The following is a 23,802-nucleotide window of genomic DNA, read 5'->3' as shown; positions in this document are numbered from 1 at the left end:
TTCCTTAGTTCACTTCCACAGGTAAGCCTTACCTGACCTCAGATTAGGAAAGGTCCCGTCTAACAACCTCTCATAGCACCTTGAACTTGCCTGTCACTGTTTTCATAGCAGTTGTAATTATATGGTTATGTATGTTGTTTGAATCTGTCCTTCCTTTATTAGACTGTAGAGTCCACTTGGGGCCAGGACTGTAGCCATTTTTTGGCTTATCTAGCACAGTACCTGCCATGTAGTCAGCCCTAGACAAATGTTTGTTGATTGAATGAATGAGTTCCTGTTTTATAATTGGGGAAACTGAGGCATGAAGTGATGATGACTCACCCAAGGTCACACAGTGAGCTTATAAAGAAGCCCCCAGGGCTCCCGACATGGAATCCATGGACTCCCCTTCCCCTTATCCGACTTCCACTCTGGGGGGCTGGGTCCTCTGCCGCAGTCTCTTGTCTCTCCCTTAAACCTAGAGATACGCACCTTACCTCCCGTTTCCTCCCCTACGCCAAAGCAAGTGAGGTGCTCAGGTCCTGTAGGAAATAGTGCCATATGCCTTGGAATTCTCAGACACAAGGGCTGAGAGAGAAGTGGGAAACCCTGAGCTGATGAACCTGACCTTGCTTTGGTCACGGATTCTGCTCTCTGATCTTGAGCAGTCGAAACTGTTTTCAGCCTCAGTTTATTTACCTGTAAAATGGACATTGGATTCTCTGCTGCAGTGTGACTCACGGGGCTGCGGGAGAGAGAGAATTACATTTATGATCTTTAAGCTCCATTACAAGTCATGTGCTGTAACGAAAATCCATTACTCTTAAAAAAATAACAATGGAAGATTATGAATAACACATTCATGTCAAATTCTGGTCAGATGGACAGGAAGTTACTTGTTTTCATCAAACAGGGCAGGATTCCAGAATGCCAGGGAAAGGAGAAACATATTTTCATATATTTGAGGTGGCCCTTTAGGAAGAAAAGGAAAATTACATGAAAGTAAGTTTTGACCAGACATCTTGGGCCCACATAGAAGGGTACCCCTACCAGAGTATTCTCTTTTTAGAAAACATTTCTTGGGCAAAAAGAGTTGAAAAATGTCGGTGTTCTAGGAGGAGCTGGCTGGACGGGTCCCAGGAGAGAGAGCTGGTACCGCCAAGAGCTCCAGTTCCTGGCCAGCGTTTTGGAGGCCTAGCTTCCCAAGCCATGGCAGCATCTTCACTGTGTTAAAAAAACACACCAAAACAGAACACCCTCCGAATTACCCTCTGATGGTTTTCTCCTTTGCATTTTATTTCTCAAGGCTTCTATTTTCTTGTCATTTCAGAGGGTTTTGGAAAATGATGAAAATGTAGAAGGAGGAAATGACGAAGAGGATTTAGAAGAAGATATTCCCAAGCGGAAGAATCGGACCAGAGGACGGGTGAGCCGTGAGGGAGGAAAGAGATCAGGGAGGCCGGGGCCTGGCAAACAACTGGTCCCTAGGTTCAAAGTCCCACTGCAGCTAGATAGAGGGTGTATCCATGGTCTTCCTTGCAGGACACCCAGAGAGGAAACCTCCAGAAGAGTTCTGGTTCTCAAGTGATAGCCTGCAAGAGTTTAGAGCTGGCAAGAGGGAGAGAAGAGGCAGACGGTGCCCCGAGGGGATGGTGAGGGTCTGGGGAAGGTGGAGGTTGAGGTGTGGGTGAGGGTTGGGGGATGAGGGGAATGTGACCGCCGTCCCCGTTCCTCAGTCATAGAATAAGGCGGAAAGTGTCCTGTCCCTGGGAATGCCCCAGAATGACAGGGTCAGGACACCTGCTTTGGGGTACGTTTCACTAGGCAGAGAGTGGGAGCAAACTGGGGAAGCATGGGGGCCGCAGCTGATGGTTCCCAAGCCAGTGTGGCGGGGGCTTTGGAGGCGTGTGGGCCTGGAATGTGACAAGAAAAGGCCAGAAGCCTGGGGGAATGGCAGAGGGCAAATCCGTGGTGGAAGGAATAAAAGTATGAGGGTGACTCTTAAGGGGAGGGAGCGAAACCTGAGTGGTGCTCTCTGGCATTCGGGGTGGTCCTCCAGAGTCCTCACGTTCAAGCCCAGAGGGGTTTTCTGTGATGACCTTCAGGGCTCTGCAGGAGTATCTGACAATAGCCAGATGCAGCGGGACCTGCGGGGATGAACTGCTGCTTTCCATCTGGAGAATTAACTCTCTGAGGCCTGTCTGGCTCCTTCAGGCTCTAGGCGGGATGCCTACCCCTCCTGTGGACGAGGGGTGAGTCCTGGATGCCCTCTGAGCTTGGGTCCAGTGATAATTATGGCAAGCCTCTCTATTCCCGTGGTTCTTGTGTCTGAGTACACATCAGCAACACCACGAGAGCCTATCGAAATGCAAATTTGCCGGACCCACTCCCGAGAGTTCTGATTTAGGAAGTCTGGGGTAGGGCCTGGAGAGCTGTATTATAAGCAAGTTCCTAGGTGACTGGTGCAAGCGGCCTAGAAGTGCCCATGCTGAGCTAAGATGCTCCGACTTGGACAGGAGCTGGAATTTCTCAGTCTGGACAGGGCGGTCCTCTGATGCTGCACACCTCATAGAGTCACAACTCAGCTTCAGCCATGATCAATGTTTTGACACTCTTGTTTAATCTTTTCTTTACTCTCACTTTTGGTTGGTGTGTATGTTTTGGGGTTTGTGTGTGTGTGCGGAATATTTGAATGCAAGCCCCTAGACATTTTTTCATTTAACCCGTACATACCTCAATGTATATCTCTAACAGGTATCATTATCATACCCAATAAAAATAGCGATTCTAACATCTACTATCCAGTCCCTGATCCTTTCCCCCTGATTTCCTCAAAAATGCCTTTTTATAGTTGGTTTGTTTGAAACTTAGGTCTCTTGTATTCTATAACATACGTCTTCCTTGCTACTCCCTACCACATACATATTTCTTTTCTCCATGCCATTTATTTGTTGAAGAACTTGGGTGGTTGGTCTTGTGGAATTTCTCATATTCTAGATTTGGCAGACTGGTGGTGTTTAATGTGTCCCTCAGTCCTCTTTATCTCCTGAAAACTGGTGGTCTGATGAGAGACTTGATTAGATTCGGGATATTTGTGCGTGTGTGTAAATATTTTTTGGTAGGGCTAGACTCTCTCTTAGGTGTGATGTGTGCTTCTCATTGCCTCACATCTGGAGGTGTATCCTGTCCACTCGTTCTGCTTTCAGTGGTGGTAAAACTGATCAGTGGATTTGGGTGTTGTCAGCCAGATCTCTCCTTAGAAAGTGCCCCATCACCTTTTCACCTAATCATCTTAGTGGCCCCTGATGAACTTGCCTGGACCCATGCTTTCTTCGGGGGTTACAAAATAATGGATATCTTATTCCGTCGTTAAAGGAGGCTCTAGAATGTGGAGTTTCTGGGCCTTTTGTGAACTCCAATTGCTGTGTACCTCCAGGCCTGCTTCCAACCCTTGTCTCAGCCCAAACCAAACTTACTCGAGTAGATGATGGAGAATGGTCGTCTTTACATCTTCTCCACTCCCAACTGAAATCTAGGCATTGAACTTGTAGTTGGCAAATACGAATTGGGTGTCTTCTCTGTAAGAACACCGGCAGAAGCAGCAGCAACAGCCATTTGTACTTACTGCATACTTCCTATACATCAGGCAGTGTGATGAGCTCTTCACAATAAGAGCTACGTTACCGGACTACACCACAGTGCATCGTAAACACAATAGATCGATAGCGATATCATAAACACGATATCGATAGTGACGACAGGTCCTTTATACTGCATTCTCTATTTCTGCACTGTCCTTTACAGCAGCCACTGGCCACATGTGGGTGGCTACCAAGCACTTGACATGTTGCTAATTCAAATTGAAACGTGTAGGTGTAAAATATTCACCATATTTCAAAGATATAGTAGGAAAAGAATGGTGAACACTTCATTAATATTTTTATATTGATTACATATTGAAATGGTAATACTTTGGATAGATTGGATTAAATAAAATGTGTTACTAAAATTAATTGCATCTGTTTCTGTTTTTAACTCTTTTTTAAGAGAAAATTTAAAATGACGTGTGACCCCCATTATATTTCTCTTGGACAGCACTGCTTCTTTCATTCCCATACGTGGGCATTATTACTCCTAGAGAGGTTAAGGAACTTGTTCAAGGACATCCAACCTAGCAAGGAAGAAGCTAGGACTTGAACACAGGTCTGTGCTTTTTCTACTGGGTCACATGTGGCCCAGGGCCCAGCATGTGACCACTGACCGTTTTGTTGAATGAATGATTGAATGATGGAAAAAGAACAGAAAGTCATATTTCAGATTTATGGGAGCTGAGAAGAGGCCTGAACACAGCGAGGGGGCTGGATGGGGACTAGACTAGCTCTGGGCCCACCCGAGGCTGGCTAAGGGGCAGTCAAACAGCTCTACATTGACATTGTAGACATCCATGGTGGGAGCCGTGGGAGGACCTGGAAAGTGCAGGTGAGCCTACCTGTGTTGGAATAAGGTATGGAGCTGCTTAACCCACAGGCTCAGTGAAGCTACCCTTTAAGGTGTATTCAAGCTGCCACTGGCTCCTGGAGGAGAGTCACTCGGTTTCTGTTGTCGGGACTGAGAGGAAGTCTGAGGCTGTGCATCTCAGTACGCGGCCCTTGGGCCGCAGCCTCAGTGTCAACTGGGAGCTTGTTAGAAATGCAGACCCGCCCCCCCCCCACCAGACTCCACCCTAGGTGGGCTGAAAAAAGAGTCTGCAGTTTAACAGGACTCCCAGATGCTCTGTGTGCTCATTGAGGAAGTCAGGGCTAAGGTAGTGATGACAAGAACAGTCTCTGCTTGTTTGAACCGTGAGTTCAAATCCCAGCTCTACCACTTACTAGACTTTGGATGGCTCAGGTAACCTCTGTGACCCTGACCAAATTGAATAAGTATGCTGGGTCTCAGTTTCCTCATCATTAAAATTGGGGTAATAGTACACAACCAATTTTGAGTGCTTAATAAAGGCTAGATATTATTAGGAGGGTGCAAGCAAAAGGAACAAATCTCAGAACCTTGATAATGGAGATTCCCTCAGGGGTGAGAGAAATTGAGACCCAACAATGAATAATTGTATCTGTGGTCACTTTGGCCCAACAAATCAAAGCTCTTTAAAGTTCATGGAATTCCTGTGAGTCATCCATGTGAGTATTATCAATCAGTAAGTGTTTACGATGCACTGTGGTGTAGTCCAGGACTTTGAAACTTTAATGTGCATACAAGGCACCTGGTGATCTTGTTCAAATGCAAATTCTGATGCAGTAGGTTTGGTGGGTGGGGACTGAGATCTTGCTTGGTTAACAAGATCCCAGGAGATGGCAGTGCTGCTGGTCTGAGCACCTCACTTTAAATGGCAAGAGTGTAGAGCAGTGGTTCTCAATTATTTTTTGGTCTCAGGGATTCTTTACTTACAAATTACTGAGAGCCCCAAAAGCTATTGTTCTGGTGGGTTATAACTAGTGACACGTCCCATATTAGAAATCAAAACGGGAAAAATGTTAAACTTAAGAACACACGAGCACACAGGGTGATGACATCATTGTGTCGTGTAGCCTCTAGAAAACTCCACTGTGCACTTGTGAGAGAATGAGAGTGAAAACTTTCAAATGACATTTTAGTACTATTACAAAAATAGTTTTGACACTGGAGACTCCCTGAAAGGGTCTCAGGGACCTCCAAGGATCCCTTGAGCACTATTTGAGAACAACAGATATGGAGCGACTAGCTCTCTGCTCAGGACTGAGTCTGTCCTAGTTGAGAGTCTTTTAGTTGTAGGAAACTCAACTTAAGCTTAAGCAAAAGTGGGAAGTATTTGAAAAGCTGCTGAGCCATTGTCCCATATTTGAGCAATTTTTGAAGATTCAGGAAGGACAAGAAGGTGGCGGGGATTTAGGGTTGGGGAAGAGTAAGGAACCCAGGCAGCTCTGGCCTCTACTTCTCCTTCCTTTATTCTTCTCTTGCAGGATTGCCTCTCCTGCTTCTCTGTGCACGTGGCCCCATAGTTCCTGAATTTATGGGTCCCCCAAGTGACCTGTACTAACTAGAGTCACTGTTTCCCAATTCAGAGTACCTTGGGGGTAGAATCTGATGGGCCCAGCTTGGGTCACATGTCTATTCCTGAGCCAGCCAATCAATGGCGGCCAGTAGGGCAGGGCTGCGTGGTGCAGTCATGGCAGCCATGGCCCACCAGTGTGTGAATGGGGAGGTGGAATGGGGAGGAGTGGAGTCGGGTGAGTAGTTCTCAGAGAGGGAGGATGGTTTCTTTTGGACATCAGCTTCAAAGTTTTCTGTAACGGATTCTGGAAACCTAGGCCTCTGCCTTCTACTGGCTCTGTGACTATGGGCAAATCATGGGCCCTCTCAGAACCTGTTTCATCAAGTGCCAAGTGGGAATAATATTACTTGGTTAAACTCAGATGGTGTTGTAGGAATTAACCGAGCTAATATATGTGAAAGGGCTTTGGATGCTGTGCGCCCAGCATAGTGCTAAATGTCACGGGTTCATAATAAAGTATGAAGCGCCATCTTTGCCCTCGAGGACCTTGGAATTAAATTGAGGAGAAAATGCTAATAGTCATGATACAATTAGAAAGCAGCAGGCTTCTGACCATGCACTTACCAAATGCAATAAGAGTTCAGAGGAATGAGCAATCAACTGGGCAAGGAGGGGAAATAATTTATTGAGTACTTCCTGTAGACCTGGTTCTGTCCCCTGTGGTTTCACACCCCCTTATTAGCACTACAACTCTGCAATAAAGATGTTGCTATGCCCATTTTACAGCTGAGAAAACTAACGCTTAGAGAAGTAACTTGTCCAAAAACACATGCCAGTGTTTAAACCTATGTCTGTCTGACTTTATAGCTGATGCTTTACTCCTCAGTGTGGCAAGAGGAAGATTCTTGGAGGTGTGGCATGTTAGCAAGGCTAAAGCATGGACCAGATGTGGATGGGCAGAGTAGAGGCTGATCCATGACCGGGATCAATCAAAACAAAGACTTGGACGCAGCGTCAGCGTGAGGTGATCCTGGTAGGACTGGCACTAGGTCATCAGTGTATATGTCAGTGGGCTTTGGATGGCAGTGAACGAATGGATGACCGTGGGCTCCCGTCCTTCGCTCCTTTTGTCTAATTGGTCTGAGACTCATGCAGGATGGATTGGGTAGGGCAACGCAGAGGTAGAACCCCAGCTGGCGGGTTCTTCGAGCAGTTCAGGGGTTAATTGATGAGCTCCTGGATTAAGATGTGGAATAGAAGGGAAACACAAAGCCTAAGATGGCTTTTGAAGGAAGACACAATAGCACCTGGATACAGAGAATGAAGAAGAACCAAAGATGATTCACTCACTGACCAGCCGACTGATGGATTGATTCATTTACGCAGCAAACAGTTATTAAGCGCTACTTCGGTGACTGGCCCTGTGCCAGGTTCCAAGTATAATGGTCACCCAAATAGACGTTTTCCACCCTTATGTGGGGGAGATGGAAAACCAACAAGTACACCGACACACATATAATATAACGTCAGACAACGCTATGTGCTATGACATGAAGCAGGGTAGGGGTAAGAGACTGATGGAGGGGATGAGTGAACATGCATTGGTCAGGAGGGCTTCTCTGAGGAGGTGACATTTGAGCAAGACAAGTAGGATTCCGAGTTTCCAAGCTTGAAACATTCCAGGAGACTAGAAGTGTGCTCCAGCCACAGGAGGCGTCCCTTGCCTGTCCCCTCAATGCCCTATAGCCACGATCCCCTTTTTGCAGTTGGGGAAACTGAGGTGCAGGGAGAAAGCGGGAGCAGCAGCCACCCTGCCAGCAGCCCTGCAGAGCGCAATTAAACCCTGGCTCTCAGCGGGGCCCCCCGCTTCCTGCTGGCTGCTCCCAGCTCCAGCTCTCCTCTTCTCCTGGGTGGTATTTTTAGTCTCCCAGAACCCCCTCCCTGAGTCTGCTGTTGCCTCTGTCATTCTGCTTGACTTGCTTTCACCTGCTCCCAGGCGCCTGTGACAGGGCTGCGGGCGGCACACGTCAAGCTGTCCCCGGCTTCTCCAAGGGGGGCTGGGGGGGGGGCGCGCGGGCAGCTGAGGGTGACCACCCTCAACGTGGGCAGGCGGGGAGGCCTGTCAGTGCCTCAGGGTGACTGCCAGTGCCGCCCAGCTCCCTCTTGGGGTCAACTCTGAGTAATGAGGGCGAGGGGAGGGGACTGCGGGCTGGTGCGTGTGCAGGGGTGGGGGGCGGGGAGGCTAGGAGGGGAAGTGCCCTGGAGGGGAGGGAAGGAGGGAGGTGGAACTTTGTAATTTGTTTTGGAAAGAGACAGCCGAGGAGGTGGTGGCCTTGGTAGCTTGGCAGGTGGTGTTGATTGTGAAGGGTGTGTGTTTGGGGAGAGTGTGAGCCCTGTAGGGCTGGGGTACAGGCCTTTCCACTGTGACATCCCCAGGGAAACTGTGTGTGTGTGTGTGTGTGTGTGTGTGTGTGTGTGTGTGTGTGTGAGCAACTCAAGGCCTTTTGACCGTGAAGTCCCCCCGGGGGTCACTTTTCCAGACCAGGCCCCTGGGACTGCCCCATTTTCCCTGCACACCAGGTGTTGCCGTGTTTTATTTCTCACCTGCTGCACCTTCTTCTCTGTCCCCAAAGACCCCAGCAGGCCCTTACCTTGGTTGGGAGTTTACTGCTACTCATTACCAGAGAATGACCTGGAGGAGGCTAGGGTGCTACCCATGTGACCGGTGTGGGACTTACAAAGGTCTAAAAATAAACCTTGCCATGTTCTTGTAGCCACTGTCCTGGGGCTGCCCAGCCGCCAGCTCCCTCTCTGGCTGCTCTTGTCTATCCTTGGAGGTAGAGCCCATCCCACCCTCACCCCGGATGATGCTGGCCTCTCTGGAGATGCACACAGGGTGGGGGTCTCAAGAGTCCAGCCCCAGGAGGGTGTGAGGCGTCAAGGGCCCTTGCCACTGGCTGGAGCCCCGAGGCAGACCACACAGGGGCTCTCAGCCGAAGCTTGCCCCATGGAGTAGGCCGAGCAGGGGGGGAGGGGAGCTCACGACCCGATGCTGGGCCTGGCTGCCTCTTTTTTTTTTTTTTAAAGCATTTTCTGGTCTATCTCATCTTTTTCTAAAATTTATTTTATTTATTTTATTTTTGGCTGTGTTGGGTCTTTGTTGCTGCACGCGGGCTTTCTCTAGTTGCGGCGAGCGGGGGCTACTCTTCGTTGCGGAGCATGGGCTCTAGGCACGCGGGCTCAGTAGTTGTGGCTCACGGGCTTAGCTGCTCCGAGGCACGTGGGATCTTCCCGGACCAGTGCTCGAACCGTGTCCCCGGCGTTGGCAGGCGGATTCTTAGCCACTGCGCCACCAGGGAAGCCCTGGCTGCCTCTTGAGAGAATTGAGCTGGAGGGGAGTGTGAACACAGGAGTCTGGGGTGATAGCTGCATTTACGCTACTTGCTCTAATTCGCCCGTTATCTGGGCAGCTGAGGGGAGCTGGGTTGGCATCCACATGTGGTTTCAGTGAAGCTGGCTAAGGAGTTGGAGGAAGAGATCCTAGGGGCAACAGTAGAGGATGGGAATTCTGACTGCTCAAGGCTTTGCGGTCAGACTGTCCTGAGTTGGCCTCCTGGCTCTGCACTTAGTGAGCAGGTGACCTTGGGAAGCTACTTAACCCCTCTGTTGCCTCATTCTCCTAAATCTGTAAAATGGAGATAATAGTAGCACCTGCTTCTCGGAGTTGTGAGGATTCAATGAAGTGATACGGGTGAGTAGCTGAGTGATTTGGGTAGGTTACCTAGCGCCTCTGGGCCTCAGTTTCCTGGCCTGTAAAATGGGGTTGGTATATGAGAGACTACAAATGTAGTATAAAGTTGAATGAGGAGATATGGGTGAAGCGCTCAGGGCCTCACAGGAAACGTGCTCAGGAACCGAAGTGATTGTCAGCATAACAAGCATCCCAATATTCCCGTGTCTCCCCAGGCCCGCGGCTCTACAGGTGGCAGAAGGAGGCACGACGCCGCCTCTCAGGAAGACCACGACAAACCTTACGTCTGTGATAGTGAGTATGGCAGACGCCGCCTTCCTGCCCCGGCCCCATGCTTCCTGTGCCGCCCCAGCCTCAGGCTCGCTGGCTCCTGCTCTCAGGCCTGCCTGCTGCTGCCTCACCGCAGTCACACCCTGACCTGCACTCGTTGCTGCTCCAGGCCCTGGTGTCGCTGTCGCAGGAAGGGGAAGCAAGCCCGGAGGCGGCCGCACCGTGCTCCCCTCCCTGCAGCGCCCCCCTTCGTGGCTTTCCTCCGGTCTCTCTCTCGCTCTGTCTCCTTAAGGTTCATCCTCTATTTCTTTCTCTGTTTCAGAGAATTCAAACAAAAGCATAACTCAAAATCCTCCGACAAAGGTACTTGGCTCCTGTGGCTTTTCATTTGTTTCCCTTTAACTTCCTTTCTCTTTCTCGCTCTCCTGTCCTAGGTGGGGCAGGTTATGAATCTTTCTCTGACCATGACTTAGTTTAATAAATGGCCCTCGATCCATCTCCAGCTTCTCTTGCTTGCTTCTGAAACATCTTTGGACAAGCGACTGCCTGGCTCCTGGGTTTAGGGTCTGCAGACAGATATGGGGAGGGGCCAAGGGGCAGAGCAGCGGGGGCGGTGGCAGCAGGTGGACCTCCAGGGACCTGCAGCTTTCCGGGGGATTGCTGTCAGCTTGAGAGAGCTTTTGTCTTTCTCACCTATCAGATCACTGGGGGGTGGATTTTTTTCTTTTTTTTTTTTGTGGTACGCGGGCCTCTCACTGTTGCGGCCTCTCCCGTTGCGGAGCACAGGCTCCGGACGCGCAGCCTCAGCGGCCATGGCTCACGGGCCCAGCCGCTCCAGGGCACGTGGGATCTTCCCGGACCGGGGCACGAACCCGTGTCCCCTGCATCGGCAGGGGGACTCTCAACCACTGCGCCACCAGGGAAGCCCCTGGGGGGTGGATTTAAAAGCCTTGCCTTAGGGACTTCCCTGGTGGTCCAGTGGTTAAGACTCCACACTTCCACGGCAGGGGGCCTGGGTTCAATCCCTGGCCGGGGAACTAAGTTCCTGCATGCCTTGTGGTGCAGCCAAAAAAAAAAAAAAAAATCCTTTCCCTAGTAATCTTCTCACCGTATCGGGTGCCATCTGCTCGCTCCATGGCAAGGGCAGCCCTGGAAACCTCTCTCCCTGACCATGTTCCCTTCCCACTTTCTCCTCTCTGGGGAAGGAGAGCTCCGCCGTGGGCGAGAAGGGGCTGCAGTGAGGATGGCAGCGGGGCCGCTGAGGCAGGGCCCCGGGCACAGTAGTTCCTCGGGCGTCCTGCCCGCCTTGCCAGTGTCTGCAGTCTCCGTGAAAGTGGGAGAGACCCAGGGGAAGATGGGGCACAGGGAGTGCATCGGGGGTGGCGCCCTTTTCCTCCCTCTTCACTGGCCTCTTTTGATTTCAAAAAGTTGTTCTGTGCCCGGTGGGGTGACAGCTGGTTGGAGAACCTTTTGCTAGAAGAACTCAAACTCCATGACCCCCACTTGGCTGCTTAATACACCGTGCAGATGACATTCCTGAGACGACTCCTGCAGGTAACATCTCCATCCCAAGCCGAGGCAGGTTCAGCATGAGGAGGGAGCAGGGCATGGGTCTGATGTCTCTCGGCAATACCAGGAGGTGCCTGCTTCCGCCTGGGTCTTGCTTCCTGGATGGGGTTCAGTTTTGTTCTGATGTATAAAAGCCCAAGCGTGCTAGCCCTTGGGAGACTGATTCCGGGCTGGGAAGGGTCCTTCAGACCCCCAGGGGGCAGGCTTTCCAGCTGTGTCTGGCCAGAGCAGCCCAGCTATCAAGAAGGCCAAGAGCTGCTTTGGAACTGGGGCATTGCCACTCCATTCCTCTTTCAAAAAGCTGTATTTTCTTAGGTGATTTTCTGCTACCGCAGATAGTGGGATTACCTTTCACGCTCTCTCTCCAGCTTTCATTGGGTTCTCAGCCGGAAATAATCCCAGACACACCCGTGCGCCCTTCTCCACCCTCCCCTCAGTTCCTGTCTTCCCTGGCTTTGCCTCCTTAGTATTAAATCCACGAAGCGCCCTTGTGGGTGTCCCTGTCTGGCCTGGCTCACCCCCTCGCCCCCGAGCTCCTGCGGCTTTGTTTAGGGCTCTCAGTGCCGTGTGCCGTTTCCTGTTGCCCTCCCCACGGGCTCTGTGTCTCCTCCTGTTTACCCTGTGGAGCTTGGGAGGCCTGATTGCAGGCCTGGTGGCAGCTTTCTGGAAGTCTCAGGGGCTGATGTCTTGGCTCTGCCTGCACAGGCGCTGCCTGCTTTTTCCTCCCTCGGCGGGACAAGGTCCACCGTGGAACGCCCGTCTCTATCCTGGCTCTCTTAGGAAATTGTGTGGCAGCTCAGTGATTAATAGACTTTATTTTTATCTGGTGCCCTTCAGACATGTGATCCTTTGGGATACGAATGACCTTTGGAGAGGTCACAAGGCCCACCTCCCACCCCCCCAGCTGAGCAAGGAATGCTTTTAATAATCTCTAATGCATCCTAAGTAGAGAGGTGTCTCGTCAACTCCTTGAATGTCCCCAGGGATGGTGTTACCATAAGCTGCCCTTTCTTCCATGATTCCAACTGTGCTTTGAATGATTGTTTTTTCCTTAATAAGAGCTGAAATTTTTCTCTCCTACAGGCCCGCTTAGCTTTTGTGCATCTTTTCCCAACAAATAGGCACCTTCAGGATTTCGTCTATGCTGGAGGCCCTCATAACATCCCCTTGTATTCTTGGTTTACCTAGGGACGCATCCCATAATTTCTGCGATGGCCAGCTCTGAATTCTCTTCCAGGTTTAATTTAAGCTCAGCACTTTCATTGGCAGTAGCACCCAGACCAAGTGGTTCAAAGAGTAACACATTCCCTTGTTTATTTTACACATCGGCTTTTAACACCACCCACCTCTGTAGAGAACAGAAGTAATTGGCCACCCCATTGCACTGTGTACCATCTCAAACACTTCCCACCCGGTGCCTGTCCTGACCCCCGGGCCAATGCCTCTCCAGGTGTGTGCTCTTTTCTACTCTTCTACATTTGATTATTCCTGCTTCCATAAATCACTCTGTATTTGGCCCTACTGAGTCTCCATAAAGAGATACAATAATACGTGACTTCAATATGCAAGATTCAATAAAGGCAAATTTAAAGACATTGCCCAGTAGTTAAATTTCATTCACCACACAGTCACAATCCCTGCCATTTTTGTATGGTCTATGGATTGATTTGCATAATCTCCACTCCATCTTTCGAGTTATTTATGAAAATATGAGGCCACCTTGGACCCCACCACCTCTTTCCGGGTTTCTGTGGAGTAGTTGTAGCTATTTTTCAGATGTGATTGTATTTAACCATTCCTGGTGTATATTCCTATATAGTTGTCCTGCTCTGTTCTCGGTCCAAGCTTCCCTTTCAAGGTGGGTGGTTGAAATATTATCTTAGCTGCTAACTTCAGGTGATAGATAGTTTGCTTGTTATCTTTCACTCAGCCCCTGAATTTATTCCATCTCAGAGAAATATTAAAATCATCTGAACATAATTTATTTTTTACCCAATCCATGGTGTGTGTGTAGATGAATTCTTCATTTTCCAGCAAGTAACCAATCTCTGTTAATTATCCTGAAAGTTTGCCCAGCTTCAGGATTAAAGTTCTGTTTCTTCCCTTTCAACCTCTTGCCAAAGGGAAAGTGTTCATTCCCTACAGCAAAGCGCCTACATGTGACTTTGTAGGAAAGGCTGTTGGTGCTGGTCAAAGTGTGGACCTGGACCACCTGTGCAGAGATAACCGAGATGTTTATTAAAATGTGGATTCTTGGGCCTCACACCAGAGCTCCTACGTCAGAATCACTGGGAGTAGGCCTAGGAATCTGCATTTTGAGAGCTTCTCGGGCGATAATTATGAACACTGATTTTTGAGAATGACTGTTCTATCGCATTCAAATTCGAAGGCTTCTGGCCTCTGACTGATCCGCCCTTCTATTATTCCCTGTTTTTTGCATCTGGAAGTTCTGGAATCTCCTGGAATTCTCCAGGCAGAGTGCCACCAGCTTGCATTGCTGTTTTAGTTGGTCTCTTTAGAATCTTTCCTTTCCTGTTCTTTCAACATTGATATAAAACTCAGTAGTCCGAAATAAAATTCAGCAACCCAACACTTGACTTTAGTTTACTTAATGGCTTTAAATCCCAATAATGTAATTAACTCCCTTTTATAGGTGAGATGATAACTGGGGATAGACATATGAAAGAAATACTTGGGTTTGGGCTACTGAGATATTTTGAAAATAATTTCAAGAGTTTGCCACTTCTCTTCCTAACTGTTCCCAGCCCTGGATTTTCTGTCAGCATCACTGGGGCAGACTCCTGATGAGAGACTCACTTTTCTGTTTGCCTTGTTCAAGGAGCATCATAGGAAAGAAGATGGTGGTGATGGGGTGATGTTCAGGGAGAAGGAGAACATTCTGTCTCTAAGCTTCAGCCATTTAGGGAGGAACAAAGCACCCATTTACCCTTCTGCAGGGCACAATGGAAGTGGTTTGTGAAGTTTTTTTTTTTTCCTTTCCCAATTTTTTCTTTAAAAAAAATTAAATTTAATTACATTGTAGAAAGAACAGTTAACCTGAGACCCACCCTCTTAAATTTTTAAGTGCACAATATATGTTGTTCAGTAGGGGTACATTGTTGTGCAGAAGATATCTAGAGGTTGCTCATCCTGCTTGATGGAAACTTTATGCTTGTTGGTTAGCAATTTCCCATCACCCCCTCCCCACCAGCCATTCCAGTCTTCGACGCTTTGAATTTGTCTACTTTAGAGAACTCATATAGGTGGACTCACGCAGTACTTGTCTTTCTAGGACTGGCTTATTTCACTTAGCATAATGTTCTTGAGGTTCATCCGTGTGACTGCGTATTGAATAATGCAATATTCCTTTTAAAGGATGACTAATATTCCGTTGTATGTGTATACCACATTTTCTTTATCCATTCATTCATTGATGGGCATTTAGATTGTTGCCACATCTTGGCTAGTGGGAATAACGCTGCAGTGAACATAGGAGTGTTAATATCTCTTTGAGATCTTGATTTCAACTCTTTTGGATTAATACCCAGATGTGGGATTGCTGGATCAGTTGGTAGTTCTATTCTTAATTCTTTGAGGAGCCTTCATACTGCTCTCCATAGCGGCTGCATCATTTAGCATTCCCACCGGCAGCGCACGAGGGCTCCAACTTCCCCACATCCTTGCCAACGCTTGTCTTTTGCTCCCAGCTTTTTCTGATTACGGTGATAACCCCTGCTAGTGGGTACTTATGTGTGCAGAGCACTGTGCTAAGCATTTTATGTGCATTGTTTCTGTAAATCCCCACACTAACTTTGAGAGGCAGGGACAACTGACCTCACTTTAGGGGGAGGGAACAGGCTCAGAGGGGTGAGGGGACTTGTCCGAGATCACACAGCTGGTTAATGCTAAAGCAGGGATATGAATCCTCATTTCTCCAACTCCAGAGCTGATACACCCCAGCACATCTCTGCACAAACCTCTGGCTAAATGTGCCCTCCTCCAAACCAGTATGGAGTTTGGCTGTCCTAAGAGCTGAGGAAAAACATGCTTTAACTGTGAATGAATGAGCGCTTGCTCATTATTTTTATTTTTTATTTATGAGGTGAAGCCCTGGCTACTGTTGACAGACGGCTTCCAGGTGTCAGGTTGGTAAGCTGGAGTCAGGCAGTAATTATAGCTGAAGTGGAATGGAATAGTTTACATAATTTTGAGCCTTTTAAATTTAAATCTATTAAAATCACTCTGCCTCCCACCCCTAACTGGGTCATTAGGGTAGCTTAGTGACAAAAGGCAAATAGACGTGATTGAAGCCCTCCTGGGAACTTGACTCACCTCTGAGTCATGTCAGGTATTCACACATCAGGAGTGATCCCTTTCAACTCAGCCTCCATATCAGCAAGAATTTTGTCCTCCACCACCCTCATCCCACAGACGTGTATTTTCGATTGTGTGGCCTGTGACTTCACAGTGTTTCCTCCCTTCTAGAAATCTGGTGGGGTGTAACTCTGTCCAGTTGGGGCAGTGTCAGAATAGGGTCTGGGTTCCTCCCTGCTCTTCTGGGTGGTGTATACCCCAGGGAGAATGTATGGGGCAAGAAGCAGGGTCTGGGGGTGTCATTGGCACCACTTTCCTCATCTGTCAATGATGGGGAGCTCCTTCCTTGAGTCTCTAGACCTCCTCAGTCAGCCGTCTCGCCCACGCCATGGGCTCCGTTCTTCTCAGCTTAACAATGAGGCTCTTTTCCTGAGAGACAGGATGCTGGGCCGTGGGATATCAGGATACCACTCCGCGGGGCCGAGAGCAGCCTGGATTGGCGCATGGGGCAGGCACAGTTGCTCCCAAGGCGTTCTAGAAACTCTGCTTGACCTCAACCTCCTTAAAATCACTCCGGTTTCCCTCATACCTGAGTGCCCAGGAAGAATCAGATGACTACTGCAGTCTTATTAAAAAAAAATTTTGAGGGCATTAAGGTCCCCCATTCTCTAAGGCTCACGTGCTTTTCACTTCAAGCTGCAGTGGTAAAAGCCAATAACGCGGCCTTCAGGCTGGCCGCCCTTGCCGCTGAAGGGAAGCCGGCCTCATCCCTCAGTTGTTGCCGCTATTATCTTGCAGGTTCTTGCGTGGGGTGCGGCGGGGGAGGGGTGGGAAAGGCTCCGTGCCCCAGAAACTTGATTTGTAGAGCAGGGACTGTGGCATGGGATTGATCCCTGGAGACTGAGTGCATTTGTTCCTGCAAAGCTGGGTCTGTTTAAATATTTAAATGTCCTCGCTTCATGGACACAGGTTGCAGGTTGCCGCAGCAGGGCTGGTAGGAGGCAGGGCTGGGGAGAGGCTGAAATTTCTCATTCATGCCCTCATACCCTCTAGCTCTCTCAAGAACCTTGCCCATTGACCACCAAACCTAGGTTTGCCTTTTCTGGGCTGTAACTCACACCCTCTTTTATTCATTTATTTAATTGAAGTATAGCTAATTTACGGTATTGTGTTAGTTTCAGAGGCACAGCAGAGTGACTCAGTTATATATACATTGTTCTTTTTTTCAACTGTTTTCCATTATACGTTATTACAAGACACTGAATATAGTTCCCCGTGCCATACAGTAAATCCTTGTTGTTTATCTATTTTATGTATGCCAGTATGTATCTGTTAATCCCATACTCCTAATTTATCCCTCCCCCCTTCCCCTTTGGTAATCGTAAGTTTGTTTTATACCTACGTGCACACCCTCTTGAATTACTTTCTTATCCAGTCAGAAACAGTAGATGGTCATTGCAGAAAAATCAGAAATTACAGATAAGCATAAAGGGAAAAATAAAAATCACCCATAATCTCACTCTTCAGAGGTAATTTCCACGTTGTTTTGTTGTATCCTATTTTAGGGTTCTCGCTGTCACTGTCTACTGTACCCTCCCCCCAATAAATGATACATACCACTTTAACCCATCCCCCCCCCCACTCAACAACACATGAGGACCATCCTTCCATGTCAATAAGGACATTTTTATGACAACATTTTAAGGCTATATGGTGTTCCATGATATGGCCATGCCCCAGTTTGCTCAGTCATTGTTCCGCTTGTTGGATGTTTAGACAGTTTAAAATTTGTTCACTATTAAAAACAATACTGCAGCTATATCTTTGCATAATGCTTTTTATTATTTCCTAGAAGCAGAACTGTGAGGTCAAAGTGCCTGGTGCACAGCCTTTGATTTCTCTTATTTCAAGTCCTGGTGGGGGGTCAGGGAAGTGGGTTAGCAAGAGCTGCACAAAGAAGGTGCGCTGACTTTGGAGTGAGAAGCCTGAGGTCAGGTTGTGGCCCTGCCACTTGTTAGCTTGTTATCCAGAATTTTTCGAGAAAATTGTCTTGCCGCTGGGAGTGTCCATTGTCCTGAGGTGTGGAGTGGGGATGTACACGGTTAGGAATGCTATACATGTGATAATATATATTAAAATGTTTGCACATGGTATGTGCTTAATGACTGTTTCTTCCACCTTTGCCTTTTCCTTATTTCCTCTGTCACCAATGTAGTTGGCAAGATAAGGCTGATATCCCAGGAGGAGATAACACAAGCAGTTTCCATTGAGTAGGCAGTGAGCACTGCAGGAATCCAGGGGAGGGAGTGGTCTGGGGCTGGGGACCGGTATGTCAGAGGGTGCTTCCCTAGGATGCCAAGCACGTCCTCAGTGAGGGTGTACTGAATTGACGGAGGTCTCCAGGGAAGGAGGGGTATGTGGGAATCAGCCGGAGGTGATAATAGTAATGGCAAAAGTTTGTTGATTTATAATATGGGCCTGGAATGTTAGGTTTCATCTATATTAATTCTTTAATCCTTGAAAAATACCAGGAGATAGATGGCATGATCCTCTCCATCCTACAGATAAGGATTCTGCGGAGAAAAGCGGTTAATTAACTTTCCTGAGGTCACCCGGTGAATAAGTGGCAGAGCCAGGACTTGATCCCAGTTAGCAATCTCTCTCTCTCTCCCCTGCAGTCTCCCTATCCCCCGACCCGTCACTCATCTCTTCCTGGAATCTACCTTACCTTGTACATAACTCTGCATAGGCTACCTCTCACATAGTATGATAACAGTTTGTCTGTTTGTCCATTCTTCAAGCTAGACTGTGAGCCTTCTGAGGGCAGAGACCGTGTCATATTCAACTTGCATCCCAGACCCAGCACAGTGGCTGCTCCCAAAATGTTGAATGCGGGATGCACATACCAGGACAGAAGATAGACCAGCGTGGCTGAAGCAGAGTGTTTGGGTAGGGAGATGGAGGGGCACAGAGCTGGGTAAGGATGCTGGGAACATTAGACTGAGCTGCTTAGAGTTTGGCCCGTATAGTCAATGGTGAATCATGGATGATCCTGGAGACGTCTCTGGAATGGTTAATCTTGAGGATTAGGTGTTCAGGGGAGAGAGCCTGAAGCTTGTGGCTAAGAGGAGCCTTTTCCCGTCAGGAAGGAGAAGACATGAAGTCTGGACAGTGGTGAGAGCAGGAACAAAATGGATGGGGCAAACAAGCAAGACTTTATGAAAGAAAAATCCACGGAACCTGGCAGAGGACAGACAGGATGTGGGGTACAAGAGAGAGGGAGGTGGCAACAGTGACTCTTCAAGTCTTGAGCTTGAGTAATGGGGACATGAGGGAGGCTTAACTGGAATATTCTAGAGGAGGAGGAGGTAATTTGGGGAAGTGATGAAACTTTGACATATGGGTTTGTGGACATGGCAGGACATCCAGGCAGAAATGTCTAGAATATGCTAGTATACATCTGTTTCCCCAAAGTTCGTGAGGATCTTACACCGATGTCGCAGGTGGATGGGGGCCTGCTTCAGGTAAGGGTCATTGAGACGCACTTGGCAGGTCAGGACTCACAAATCAAGCATCTGAAGGAGCGTTTATGCCAGATATTCACCCCGAGATCCCCAAAGAGAGCACCCTGGCCAGATTCCCAAATGTTTGGAGGCTACCATACTTTATGATATTGCATCTGATTTTTTTTGCCTTTCTCTGTTTATCTTCTCCAGAAATGTTGACAGTAATATTTATTATTTAAATTATTTTCCATGAAGATTAAAAAAAGAATGATATTTGACTCTTTAAGTGAATTAAGGACATGCTAATGTATGATTTCACTAGAATAAGGAATCAAAGACGCCAACTCTATAAGGGATGGTGGCCCGAAGAAGATGGCTCTTGAATCAGACGCCCAGGATTTGAGTCTTTGCTACAACACTCCCTAGCCACGACCTAGGACAAATCACAAAAACCTCTCTGAGCCTCAGTTTCTTTTTCTGTCAAGTGAGGGCAATAAGATTGACCTTAGAGGGTTTTCAAGAGGGTGAAATGAGACCGTGTGTAAAAATAATTAGTTCACTGCCTGGTTCATAAATACGCTCAATAAAATTTTTTCTTTTTTCTACTAATTCAAGAAAGGGTATTTATTTCACACTTGAGTCCCCAGTGGTGTTTTGTGCTCTGGCTGCTGGCGTTGTCAGAGACCAGGGAAGCATTCTGAGAGTGAACTGAATGACCAGAAATAGCTACTGTTTGTTGAACATTTGTTGCGTGCCAGGCAATGTGCTAAGTACTTTACAAGGACGGACTCATTCAGTTCTCACAATACCCACATGAGGTATAAAACTATTATTATCCCCATTTTACAGACAAGGAAACTGAGGTTTGGAGAGATTAAGTAACTTGCCCAAGGTCACACAACCAATTAGCTGACGTAGGACAACTGACCCCAGAGTTCACCAGAATCATGTTACCCTGCTTCTCAACAGAGCAGGAAAGAGTTCTGCTAACACATTTAATGCTTTGGTTTTGGAAGTTTCTGCATTTCTCTGTGGGGGATCCAGAATCAGGTTATAGAGTATTTTGAAATGAAACCTTGTTGCCTATCTCCGTTCTTCCTGTTTTTTTTTTTAAACATGTAGCCACGTTCACATACAGTAAATTCCTAAAATACGCAGAATGCCCTCCCTTGATGAAGACACAGGACTTGTGGATCACTGGCATTTGATAGATCCTGGCTCTGGGCTCACTCCTAATATATGGGTCAGTGCCAGGCCCTGAGGAATGTGGCTTTGAACAATCAGGATATTACACCCCACCCCTACTCCAGCCCCTGTGTTTCTGTCCAGAAGAATTCAGCTTAAAATAAGCATCAAGGGTGGCCTGGAAGAAGACCTGAAGCCACAGAAGGGCATCTGCCGACCTGGCTTGGTGGGGTGGGGAGAAGGGTGCAGGCAGCCCCTGGGTGGATTCTGTGGCTGGGAATCTACATCATTTTTCTGTCACAGTTGAGGGAATAATTGCTTCAGGAGGCACACAGTCCTCAGAGGACCCAGAGAAACAAAGCGTTGTGCAGTGTTAGAATGGAAAGACTTAGAGATGGTCTGATGCAACTGCCATATGTTACAAATAGGGAAACCAAGTCCAGAAAGCTGTGGGATTTGTCTAAGGATGTACGGTGGGTTAGTATCAGAGCCAGGGCCAGATGCCAGGTCTGCAGAAGGCCACCCGCGCTGCTGGCCTCTGGCTCGAGAAGGGGTGGGGAGGGAAGCCCACCTGTGCTTGTCCAAGAGGAGCTTCTTGGTGCCTAAATGTTGCAGGACCTGGGCCATCTGTGAAGCCACCACTTTTATCGCTTGAGCTTTGTGGAGCCATCATTGGCTCTTGAAAAAGCCTAGGCATTTAACATAGTCGTAGGGATTAACACCCTACCCTGAGTACACAAGTCTGAGCTAGTGGCCTTTTGCAGTGTTCCCTGGGTTTTGTCCCAAGCTCATTCACAGCAGGGCTTTTCTCACTTGGGGCTTCCTCCCACCCGGGGGATTGGTGTAGATGGTCCTCCACCCGCCTTGATGGTTCTGCAGAGAGAAGACCGAGGGTTTTCAGGAAGGTGTGGAGGTCCCCAAACATCTGAACCGGTCTGGTAGGCTGTGATTCTCCTGTCAAAATGGCCCTTGTTTGTATTTGTTTTGGCTCCAGCAGGACATAAGTTTCAACCTTAGATGGGCTGAATGGCAGAGAATTTGATGTCAGAGTGATTGTGGAGGTGTGGGCAGGATAAAGGTAGCAACAAGTGAGAGGGGGAGCCCGCCCCATCCTGAGTTCCAAGAAGCAGGGAGGACATTGGCTCCCAGGGGTAGCTGGATCTGGGAGGGAGGGTAGCCCGAGTGGGGTGGGCAGGGCACAGATCCCCACCTCCTCTCTTCTCACCCTCCATTCTCCTGCCAGTGCCTCCCGATGGCCAAACTCCACCGGAAGCAGAGGGCAAGAGGCCATCGAGGTCAGCTCCAGGCACTGGGAGGGGTGGTGAATGGAGAATGACTAGCACGTCTTTGATTCTGTGTGCTTCAAAGTCAGACAGACCTGAGTTCAAATCCCGGCTCTGCCATTTAGTGAATTGTTTCAATGCCCCCCAGACTCAGTTTCCTTCTCTGTAAAATGGGATGATAATCCCTACCTCCTGAGCTGTTGTGAGATTCAGTGTAAGAATGTGTGCCTGCCTGATAGTCTGTAAGTATGATGCCTTGGAGGCATCAGCAGGTGACGGGCACTGCTGGGTCGATTTTACAGAAGAGGAAGTCAAGCTGCGGAGAAAGGGAAGTGGTGTCCTCAGGGCTGTGTGTAAGTGCCACAGGGCAGAGCTGGGAAAGAGATGTGGCCCGGTGACTCCCAAGGTCCAGGCTTTGTCTCTTGGACGCTCATCCTGTAATTGCTTTCAGTCGCTGCTTTCAGGCTCTCTTGGAAACCACTGGCTCAGATACCCACTGCGTGCTCCAACTTGGGCTGATGAAAATGTGCCAGAGTCATTAAGTTATCAGTGGGGAAGGCAGCCGCTTCTCCCTGGCAGGAAGGATTCTGCTGTCTGCTGCAGCCGGCTTTGTTCACACAAACTGCCCCTGATTGTTCCTCCCTCCTCCCCCTTCTCCGCTTCCTCCCCCATCCTCATAAGGAGTGAGTGGTGTAGGGTTGGAGTGGGGTGGCAGAGGTGTGTTGTAAATATTCTGGGGTAGCACTGAAGGTATTCATAACTCCAGACAGGAGGTCCTGCCTGGCGAATGCAGCTCTGGATTGGGGAGTGGGCAAGCACTAATTCTGTAGCTTGACAGATGGATCTGCCCCAGGGGGAAGGAGAGAGGGGAAGGCAAGCTGGACCTTCCTCATTGTCACAGCCGTTCCTCTCCACGTGCATGGCGCCTGGAACACACAATCCAGGTGCGTGCTGCCAAGGTGAAAAGAAGGACCTGAGGTTGTGCACAGGCCTGTGCCTGGTCCCAGGGGTGATGGCTTCAGGGGCGCGTGACGCCAAGGAGCTTGCCCTGGGGAGAGAGACTGGAGTGGGAGGATGGGGGCGCAGCCCTCTCTGAATGCTTCAGCTGTCTTGGGGCTCAGTCTGATTCTGCACAAGAGTGGGGAGTGAGATTGCTGACATGATAAAGGGATAGCAGATGGTTCTAATACTTTATTTTCAGAATGTATCTTTCCCAACGTTCTTTTCCTTGCAACTCCATCACCCCAGACTTCAGAGGGCAAACTACTGGTCCTCCCCACCCCCTTCCCTTTGGGTTTATTCCCTTTGCGGATCCACAGTGTTGACAATAGCAGCTGACATGGCTGAGGCTTACTGTGAGCCCTGCACTATTTTCAATGTATTCTCTCTCTTTTTTTTTAAACATCTTTATTGGAGTATAATTGCTTTACAATGGTGTGTTAGTTTCTGCTTTATAACACAGTGAATCAGCTATACATATAGGTATATTCCCCATATCTCCTCCCTCTTGCATCTCCCTCCCACCCTCCCTATCCCACCCCTCTAGGTGGTCACAAAGCACCGAGCTGATCTCCCTGTACTATGCGGCTGCTTCCCACTAGCTAGCTATTTTACATTTGGTAGTGTATATATGTCCATGCCACTTTCTCACTTTGTCACAGCTTACCCTTCCCCCTCCCCGTATCCTCAAGTCCATTCTCTAGTAGGTCTGTGTCTTTATTCCCGTCTTACCCCTAGGTTCTTCATGACCTTTTTTTTTTTCTTTCTTAGATTCCATACATATGTGTTAGCGTACGGTATTTGTTTTTCTCTTTCTGACTTACTTCACTCTGTATGACAGACTCTAGGTCCATCCACCTCACTAGAGATAACTCAATTTTGTTTCTTTTTATGGCTGAGTAATATTCCATTGTATATATG

At 48.5% G+C, this 23,802-nt stretch overlaps 1 protein-coding gene across 1 annotated transcript in view; it reads left to right on the top strand.

Annotated features, from left to right (window-relative positions):
• Positions 1–23,802, top strand: part of DPF3 (double PHD fingers 3) — a 195,675-nt gene that overhangs the window by 83,117 nt on the left and 88,756 nt on the right. The window contains exons 6-7 of the mRNA XM_007454738.1: positions 1,310–1,405; positions 9,971–10,049. Of these exons, the coding sequence (XP_007454800.1) occupies positions 1,310–1,405; positions 9,971–10,049 (175 nt within the window). The remainder of the gene's footprint in view (positions 1–1,309; positions 1,406–9,970; positions 10,050–23,802) is intronic.

The sequence above is a fragment of the Lipotes vexillifer genome, unplaced genomic scaffold (assembly GCF_000442215.2).
Source record: "Lipotes vexillifer unplaced genomic scaffold, Lipotes_vexillifer_v1.1 scaffold1495, whole genome shotgun sequence".
Classification (NCBI taxonomy): domain Eukaryota; kingdom Metazoa; phylum Chordata; class Mammalia; order Artiodactyla; family Lipotidae; genus Lipotes; species Lipotes vexillifer.
Note: the sequence above shows the minus strand (reverse complement) of the source record. Positions and strands in the feature narration are given on the sequence as shown.